Source organism: Thunnus maccoyii, chromosome 7 (assembly GCF_910596095.1).
Source record: "Thunnus maccoyii chromosome 7, fThuMac1.1, whole genome shotgun sequence".
Classification (NCBI taxonomy): domain Eukaryota; kingdom Metazoa; phylum Chordata; class Actinopteri; order Scombriformes; family Scombridae; genus Thunnus; species Thunnus maccoyii.
The window spans coordinates 12215560-12225992 of NC_056539.1; the positions used below are offsets into that span (position 1 = coordinate 12215560).

The 10433-nt window shown below is 39.2% G+C and overlaps 1 protein-coding gene across 1 annotated transcript; it reads left to right on the plus strand.

Annotated features, from left to right (window-relative positions):
- The first annotated feature begins 7676 nt into the window (after positions 1-7676).
- Positions 7677-9605, plus strand: rxfp3.2b (relaxin family peptide receptor 3.2b). The gene has a single exon (XM_042417500.1). It carries the CDS (start codon positions 7821-7823, stop codon positions 9045-9047), a length of 1227 nt encoding a protein of 408 aa, XP_042273434.1. The 5' UTR covers positions 7677-7820; the 3' UTR covers positions 9048-9605.
- Positions 9606-10433: the final 828 nt, after the last annotated feature.

The following is a 10433-nucleotide window of genomic DNA, read 5'->3' on the forward strand; positions in this document are numbered from 1 at the left end:
CAGGGTCTAGATTGTGTAAAAGTGTGTGCCATTATCCTCATTTTTATACGATGATTGCATCTTGCCCCTCTCTGTTACAGCCGGCTCAATCTGCTTTCAAGTGTGGCTTTTCAGAACAACTATAAACACTTCTGCCTTCAAACGTGGCCAGACTGCACTTTGTACAAACTAGTTTAGAGACACAGCTGTTGAGTTTTAACTTTTGTGGTTATACTGATATTACTGTACTAAAACTGAGGATAAAATCAGATTCTAGTTGACATTGTTTTCTAATATTTATTTTACTTTTATGTATGATTAATAAAGGATTAAACTATGTAGTCAGATTTCATTCCTCCAATCACTACAAATATAATATATTGTCATCTTTATATTTATCAATGACACTCAACTGCCTGCACAAGAGAGGACTGTGTATTCTGTAAAGTCACAGTATTAAATCAACATCATAAGTTATGCTACATGAAAGTAATAAGCTTTCTATATGCCTTGAAAAACACAATATGATGTGTTGACTTGTCTTTCTATCTCTTGTCTTCATCTGTTCCTTTTCCTCTTTTATTCAACTTTGTCTTGTTTTTCCTTTAATCAGGGTGAAAGTCTCTTGACCCTCAGTATCTCTAATCAGCACCTTAACCCCTTGCTTTGATTATCCAAATCCCCATGGAGCCGACAGCCCCTACACATAGATTGGCTACCACTGAGTTTGTGTAGCCATTAGTGGAATGACAGGAAAACTGAGTGTCCATCAAAGAAAGCCCTCTTCTTCTTTTTTTAATCTACAAATTGGCTTTTATTTTCAATGTGAGGTGTGACGCTGGCCCAGATAAACTTGGCTTCTTACTTGTTTGGTGGAGGATTCCCAAGCACCTCCAAACTTTGGTATTAACAAAATTGTTTTTCCAATTTCAGCGAGAGAAGGAGGAAATTAATATACCCCAGCACATACTCAAGCTTCAGAGCTGAATCTTTCATTTTAAAGAGGTGCAAGAGCAATTAAATTATGTTTTCTTTTTTTGTCTTGTTTTCTTGTTTTTTAGGCATGTCAGTGCAGTTCTCTGCTGCAGCACTAATTTGACAGTAAGTCTAACTAGGAAGACACCAGCTGCAGTATTTTGATTAATAGAAAATATTGAAAGCAATATATTTTGTATACAGCCGTGGCCAATAGTTTTAAGAATGACACAAGTATTGGTTTTCACAAAGTTTGCTGCTTCAGTGTTTTTAGATCTTTTTGTCAGATGTTACTATGCTATACTGAAGTATAATTACAAGCATTTCATAAGTGTCAAAGGTTTTTATTGACAATTACATTAAGTTTATAGTGTCAATATTTGCAGTGTTGACCCTTCTTTTTCAAGACCTCTGCCATTCGCCCTGGCATGCTGTCATGCTGACATGTAATGCATGTCAGTGGATTCTTAGAAAGTCCAACACATATAATTATCTAGCATAATCTGTTTACAAAAGTTAAGGGTGTATTACTCAACATGAGTGACTAATCTGTGAATCACAATTAATGCTTGAGTTAATGGAATATGCAGATGTGAGAAATTTGTGTGACTCTAAACAAATAAGAAAATGAGTCATAACCTGGTTCCTATTAGTTTGTGCTGGTGAGAGTATCTTTGCCCATAATGATTTGGCATTGATTAATTTTGTAAACAAGCAAATTTAATTACAGTATGAATTCAATGGTGGCACTAGTGAGTGAATTATTTATTTGTTTGTGTAGTCTTATCATAAAGTCTTAACAATGCAAGAACTGAAAATTGATTTAAACTCCACATCACAATCACATTTAATCATCCCTCTTTGCAGTCAAAAATAATGTCAACATGTTTTTTAAATGTGTTGGTCATACTTTCGTATTTAAGAGAACGAAGAAAAATGGTCTTTGAGGAAATATCAGAAATGCTCTTTTTTGTCTCAGCTGGCTGGAGGGGCACATGACAAAGTAAGCAAACTGCTGTAGCCGCAAACCAGAGACAGGGATTTTGAAGAGCAACAACCAGCATCTAACGGGTCCGAAGTTACATTTGCAGGAATGTTTTACAAGCTGTTTACTGTGCTGCAGCTGAGCAGTTAATTAGCTAGTTGATGTTAGCGGCGCACTTTGTTTGAATGTTTGGTTGGTGGCTCTTCCGAATGGCTAATGCACAAGACGTGTGTTCATGTTTGAAAGTTAGATAAGGAGACTTTAGCAGACAAGCTAATGTGGGATGTTGTTCAGAGTCTGAGGCTCTTGTGTTGCGTAGCAGGATGCAATCAGGCTCAGTGTGACTGTCAATCAGTTTCATTGATTTAATACAAAACTAGGGGGAGCCATCATGAAACCAGAGAATTTAAAATATAATTTTTTCCATTTTGGTTCTATTTCAATTGACACATGAGCTTCACCCACAACTAATAAGAAGAAAACTGAGGTGTCGTGACCGTCACAATATACACAATGTCTATTTCTTTCTTGTTTCTCTATTCAGTTTTAATTCGACATACTGACATAAGGACACAAATCCAAGGAGGAACCAAATACAAGCAATTACCAAATCAATAAAACCACAACTGTCTCAACAGTGATTGTACCAGAAATGTCTTCAACAATGTAACAGTAGTGGAGAGTTTGTATTTGGTGGAAAAAGATAAAATTATATCACAGTCAGTAGCTGTAAAAGCTCGCGCTGGGCTGGATGGAGAAATCTAAATACATTCTGAAGGCACCAACAGTTTCTGTCTAAAGATGTCTGCAAGTCACTACAATTACTTCTGCCTCTGATCACTGTGTCAAAACTTTAGTAGGGTGAATAGTGTTAAATGTTAGCAGAGCAGACACCTCGCTGTTAGTCGGAAGCATTTTACATCAACTTTGGATCCAGTCACCTTAGTTTGTAATTGATACACTCTAAGACTCAAGAAGGTGATTTAACACAAACAATACTCATAGTTCTCCCTTTTTTGTTTTATTTTATTTTGATTGGCATAGTTGTAATCTTCTGGTTCTTCAATTAAGCAAGGTAAATGTTAATTTATTGTAATGTCCAAGACACCAATCTGTGTATTTTTTTGATCATTATTGCTGATTTTAAGATGATGTGAAACTTCAAAAAGAAAACTCCAGTTGACAAAGGAAAATACAAGAGCAAAACAGGCCACACCTCAGTTCAGTCAGCTCTGATGCAGCATGATAAAAGTGCATTTGGATGGAGGCAGAGGGGGTGGTAGCGGGCTTGAGTCAACACAAACACAAACACATGCAGTGCAAACAAATGAAGGTTTCATTAACCGGGCACTGTGTCACCCCAGAGCTGGTGGCTTCACTCCACATTAAAGCTGATTAAAAAAACCACTAAATAAATTCTGTGTCCCATACTGAGCAATTGACCTCAGTCTTTAAAGTCGCTGTAAGTGCAAAGAGATGTAATAACAGCAGAAATATGTCAAGGATCTCAAAGACTAGATGTAAGTCTGGTATTCCATATAAACTGATTCTTGTGTATTTCTCTTAAATTATTAAATAAAATAATACATTTTTGAAGCGCAAATAAAAGGAATCTTACCCTTGCTTGTTCTGAACAAAGGGAACAAAGGAATCTATTTGTGGCTCAGGATTGAGAATGGTGCTTTAAAAAGCATGAATTTAAATAATCTTTAAATCACTCTGAACTCACATGGAGGTGTCTGGTCATAGATGAATGTTTGACAGGAGAATTTCATCCTGAGAGTTAGGTCTACACCAAATATTGGGCTAACAGATGAAAATCAAAAATTATTCTTTTTCGGCTCCAGAATACTAATCATTCTCAAGGTGAACCTGACTGTGAGCCTGAAGCCAGCTCTATGAATTAGTGGTGTTATGGTTCTGTATGCAGTCTGACTCGGTGTCCTAAGCTAAAGAGGTCAAAACTCCAGCAACACTTGTAGTATACAGAACAAGTTTATTGTTTGACCAATGTGTTTCGGCTTGTGGCCATCAGGGTCATCCTGTGTCCCTAGCTGCCATTCTCTATCGGTCCTCCAGAGGCCCTTCTCCAGAGACTTTTATCCCTTTTTGTTTGGACTGAACTGAGTGGGAGAAAGCTGATTTAAGTTATAAATTTAAAGACTTCTGGCATGATATCTTAAGTTGCCTTTATTAGTTAGACTGTATTCATTGTGTTTTCGGGTTTTTGGTCCTGTTTGCTCTGTGTTTTTCCTCCTGTGTTCATATACTCCTACCCAGCCTGCTTTTCTCTTCACATCTGCCCTGCCCTTGTTTCTTGCCACCTGTTACTGGTTGTTTCATTATTTCAGTTTGTATTTAAGTCCTGGTTTTCAGTTCATTATTGTTGGATCCTTTTGTCGTCTCTGTTTGTGCTGCATTCTGTTTCAGTTCTGTTTCACGCTTCTATGTGAGATGCTGCCATCAAAAATATATCAGTATGCAGTCAGCTTCATCTCTGGCCCCGCTGGGACAAGATAGTGAACTGAAATGGCGTACTGATTGATCAATCAGGAGAGCCTCAACAACCCCTAGCATGCCAGCTGTCTAATTACACCCTAACAGTTTATTTACTTTCTCTAAGCAACTAAAAGAGCATCATGACAACTAAGATTGTTACCTATGGTCCTTGGCGTCCCTCCAGATGTGGCACTTTCCCTCCGACTATCTGGATGACAAAACGCTTCTGTTCATTCAACAATGACAAATTGTTGCCTCTGACTCAGCACACACATGAAGCGAGTTTAAGCTCTCTTCATGGACGAGTTTTGTGCGTGACTGGATCATCCTGACAGGAACTCTTGTTGGTGTTTTCCAGCTTCCGTGATTTTACAAGAACAATGGCAAATGTGACCACACTTCAGAAGAAATCCAGCTTGTTTTTTGCACCTGTGGTCAGTAGAGTTTTTTGCCTCACTGCAACACGGTATATCTTAGCTGTGTTTTTTTGTTTTTTTTATTGGTGAATTTCACATAAGCTGACTGGCTTGGACCCTCCAAACTCAGAAAGCAAAATATGGTTACCTCAACAGCTCTATCTTTGCTAAAGTCTGTTGAATCATTGGTCTGCTTTATTTTTTTACCCTCTGCTACTTATACTTGTTTTATTGTATTTTGTTTTTGAAAAGTGTATTATAATTAAGTTACACTGGAAGTGACCAAATGGTACAACACCAGCTCTGCAACTTCACACTTGTCACTGTGGGTGCATCAAGTAGACTGCTTGTTAGCAAGCATTGTGTAAACAGGCAATCTGACTCTCTCCAGCAATTTGCGCGCCTTTTGCCGAACAGCATTTCATTTTGTTTTTATCTGTGATCTTATATACAAGGGACACACAAACTACAATAAGGATCTCACCTTCACTGATATTTATGCATTGCTAAAGACAAAACTTCCTAACCCACTTCCCACTTCCTGCATCACTTTTTCTTTGTCTGCAGATCAGTAGGGGGTTTCCTGGTAAATTTAACCTTCATTTTCATAAAGTTTTTCTCACATTGCATTGTATGTTATTCCAAAATGCTTTGAGAGTCAATTCACTACAAATCTATATCAACTGAACAGAGTAAACTTGCAGCGCAGTGCACTGTGCTCATTAGGTCTTCTTCAACCTTCGAGGGTAAAATGCAAAATAAATGTAAAAAAAAATGCAGGTTACACACTGTAATCTCAGTCATATGAGCATAGCTGGAGCCCTTCAACTATGACAGGGTGGTTTTACAGTACAATATATAGGCAGCGATGGGAACATATGGAGTGCTCATTCTGACTGGCCAACCATTAATATTTCAGTGTTATTCTGAAGGGGTAACAGGTCTACAGAGGGCTCCATGTGTGCTCCTATAACCTTTATTATACACACAAGCAGGGGACAAAAACAAACTGTGTTTACTGATATGGTAAGTAGTCTACTTTCCATCAGCCATGGCAATTACTGCTGGTTTTATCCTAATTTCAAACACAGCATTAATATGGGGTGTCCTCCGAGGAGATGCAAGGTGGTTTTGCTGTGCAACCTCTGAAATGTCAGGTGCAGGTCACGCAGACTTATTATACATCACAGATTTGGACACTTAGAACATTAAACCAGCCATACTGTCAGCCCTTGCACATTTGGGGGTTTAGGGGTTGTTAAGATAACAAGTGGGTCGCAAAGGATTAGAACAGTGTAGATTAATTTTTTTCATCCACTCATGTCTTTCTAATTTTCTCGAAAACATGCAGGGAAGGATTACTTACAGACAAGGGAACTTATTCATAAACTCCTGCTCTTTTTCAGAAGAGACGTTAACTCGGCTACATTTTGTTTTCAACTGTTTGTGCTCTTCAGTCTACCTAAACTTCACTGTTGGAAAATATGACAGAAGCTATTGCACAGGTTTCTCCACTTGATGCCGGCTGGAAGCTGGACTGAAGAAAACAGAATTTTGAACAAACAACTGTTTTTGCATCAATTAATGAAGCCACTAAAAGCATATTTGAGTTCACAAAAAAGCACAAATAGAATAGAAAGAGATATTTCAACAAGCACAATACAAAATTAATTCTGAGCCAGAAAACATTTTACAATCAGTCTGTTGGGAATATCAACAAAGAGCTCAGTGAAATGTTTCACCCTGTCTGTAGCTATTCCCCAATGATTTTATTTTTAAGATATTTACTTTACTATTTACAGTGATTTGTTGTGGGGTAGTTTTAGGCAAAACTCACTGTTCTGAATACATATGATGAGCTGGAGATGATACAATTCCTCAGTGAGTTTATGTCTTATTTAATATTTAATCTATTTATTCTGATGAAATTACACTTGAGATGACTAAGACGCTCATTTCACTGTCAGTAAAAAATAAGTAGCTAAAATATTATAAAGCATAATAATAATAATAATACATATTATTATTATTATTATTATTATTATTATTATTATTATTATTATTATTATTATTATTATTGTTGTTGTTGTTGTTATTATTGTTATTATTATTATTATTATTATTATATAATAAATATTATTATTATTATTATTACATCTTTATGTTTTTTTAAGCAGATTCATTTTTATGATGCTCCTGACCTCCAGACGTTTCTTTTCCCCTTCAAAAAGTTGAATTTGTAAGAATAATTTGTAGAAAGCACATATATTGAGGGTGATAATAGGAATACGCAAGATTTGACTTTATCCCATGAAATTTATTGCCAGAGCGCAATATGAGACGATGCCCTTTAAAAAAACAAAACAAACAAAAAAAACACAATCCTCGAGTAAAGGTTCACTGTAGCCTTATTATTTTGCGTGTCCTTGATCCTTCTCTTGAGCCCCCTCATCAGATGTGTGGAGCGAGAACATCAAACACAGCACTGTGTAAAGCATCCGCTCCACACCTTTGCATATTTTACGCGCATCATTGTCTCCACGTCTCCAAAGCTGCCTATAAAACTTGCACAGCACAAACATGATTATATACGAGGTGCCGGTGTTGCGTCAAAACACATTAAGCCTCACTCTTGATGGACATGCTGGGAGACTTTGATCTGGCTGTGGCTATCAGAGAGTGGATTCGCTCTGGTCCAATCATCCTGCTGGTGAGGAGAGGAGCGTCGCCCGCGCGACTGAGCTTTGCGCGTTCATGTGAAACCTATAAACGGACGCAGAGGCGCGCAGAGCTGTGAGTAGTCGTGGAGAGAGGAGAAGAGGATAATCGTGGCAGAAGAGAGCCTCTGTATCGCTGTGGGAGGCAACCTGACACAGATATAGAAGGGATGCTCAAAATACCATCAACACAAACTTTTTTCTCTCTCTTTTGTAACACACAGCTTTCCAACTTTGCTGTGCAAGGTGATGTGTGATCAAGAGAGTCCAGCCATGCAGCTGAATGAGACTGAAGTTCAAACCCTGGCTCCAGAGCCATGTGAGCAACAAATACTACAGGAGGACAATACTGGAAACTGTAGTGGAGGCTCCACCAGCAACCTGTCGCTACACTGCTGGCTGCAGCTCCTCACCAGGGAATCTATCATGGAATTTCAAGGAGACAGCTCCAGTCTGGTGGTGCGTGTGATGATAGCATGTGTCTACTCTATAGTCTGTGCGCTCGGGCTGGTAGGAAACTCACTGGCTCTTTATCTGCTGCACTCACGTTACAGGCAAAATCAGTCATCCATCAACTGCTTTGTGATGGGACTGGCTATCACAGATTTACAGTTTGTTCTGACTTTGCCTTTCTGGGCAGTGGACACAGCCCTGGACTTCCGCTGGCCATTTGGCCGTGTGATGTGCAAAATCATCAGCTCTGTCACCACCATGAACATGTATGCCAGTGTTTTCTTCCTTACAGCTATGAGCATGGCACGCTATTACTCTATCTCCTCTGCACTGAAGATGCACAGCCGGCGAGCAGCAGCCACCAGGGCCAAGTGGACCAGCCTGGGAATCTGGGCTGTCTCTTTGCTGGCCACGTTGCCTCATGCCATCTACTCCACAAGCGCCCAGGTATCAGATGAGGAACTTTGCCTGGTGCGCTTCCCGGACTCAGGCACCTGGGATCCACAGCTTCTTTTGGGTCTATACCAGCTGCAAAAGGTCCTGCTGGGCTTCCTTATTCCTTTGATCATAATAACTGTCTGCTACCTGCTTCTATTGCGCTTCATCCTCAGCCGACGCATTGCGGGCACTGCGGGCCCAGAGGTGGAGCAGTGCCGGCAAAGTCGTCGCTCCAAAGTGACCAAATCTATTGTCATCGTGGTTCTGTCCTTCTTTCTGTGCTGGCTTCCCAATCAGGCACTGACACTGTGGGGAGTGCTCATAAAGTTTGACCTTGTGCCCTTCAGCAAGGCTTTCTACAACGCACAGGCTTATGCCTTCCCCCTGACTGTGTGTTTGGCACACACCAACAGCTGCCTCAATCCTGTGCTCTACTGCCTGATTCGCAGGGAGTTTCGAGCGGGTCTCAAGGAGCTTCTCTTCCACACCACACCATCCTTCAGGAGCCTTACTCATCTGCTGCGTCGCAAGGCCAAAGTGGCTGAGGCACCCCCTGTTCTGGTGCTGGTCCAAATGGATGTCTGACTGGATGACTGATTTTCTGTGACTGAGGAGTTGAAGGAATGAATGACTCACAAAGTAAAGAAGTGAGAGCAGCTAACAGAACTTGATTTGGAGTTGTTTACCATGAAGGTGCATTCATCTCAACCTTGTCAACACAGAAAATCAAATATCTTTTAAGCTTCAGAAAACAATATAATGATAATGGACCACCCAGTGGGATGTGCCCCACTTTCACTGCGTGCGCTAAGAAACACTCTGTCACAAATATTTTCACTTGTTATACAATGACTCTCTCTTTCTCGCAGCATCTCTGTTTCTCTCTCTGCCGCTGACAGGCAATACTTGTAATGCTCCCAGTGTAATGTTTAATGAATATGTATAAACGTCATAGTTGCAGCAATCGGACACTTGTCTGAGAGGAGCTCAGTTAAATCCTCAATTAACATTTGCCACTCCATCAACATCATGTGATTAACCATTTTTTCACACTCATGGAAGGCTGAAAACATCGCATGAGTAGTGATAAAACTCTTGATTGACTTGGATAAAAGAAGAGCAAATCAAGATCAAGAAGTTGTAAAGAAGAACAAAACACAAATAGAATATATGTAATGGGGAGGTGTCCCTGTGTGATGGTTGCCGTGTTTGTGCTTGTCCTTTGGTGCAATTGTGTGCATTGTCTCATAAAGTAAAGGTAAAATGAAAAAAATAAACATAATTTTAAAAGTAGGATAATTGTGCATAGTAATATTTGCTATATCTAAAAGACAATGAATGAGCAAAGTACCTGAAAAGTCTATTGGTGCATATTTTTTTAAAACTGTAAAAATGGCAAGGTCAAGCCCAGTAAAACATGTGTGCAATTTATTTTTCTGGGAGCAAAAAAAAAGAATAATAGTTGTTTGGTGCATTGTGTTGGAGAAAAGCTTGTGCCTGAAATAATGGTGAAAAAAAGAAATTAGTAGAAGTTACAAGAATCTTTCCTGTTCTTTTTCAAGATGACACTAATTCATCAAAGGGTTCAGTATAACAAGTGTATAGTTAGTGAGATGAAGGCTGTCCTTGAGAATGACTGAGTTGAGGTATAATATGAGATTCATACTCCTGTGCAGTAAATCCTACACTACTCACACGAGAGCTGATAATATATATTGTACTGTACGCACACAAATAGTAAAATTTATGTGCACTATCTCCTTTTTTCTCTCTCACTGACCCTACACAGCTACAAACACACACACACACACACACACACACACACACACACACACACACACACACACACACACATTGTACATGTATCTGCAGTTTTCTCATCGCTGTAAATTGAACCACAAAATTAATAATTTAGAATTTATGCAGATTTGTGCATCTTTGCAGCATATTTAAACCAGGCCATTCATAAAA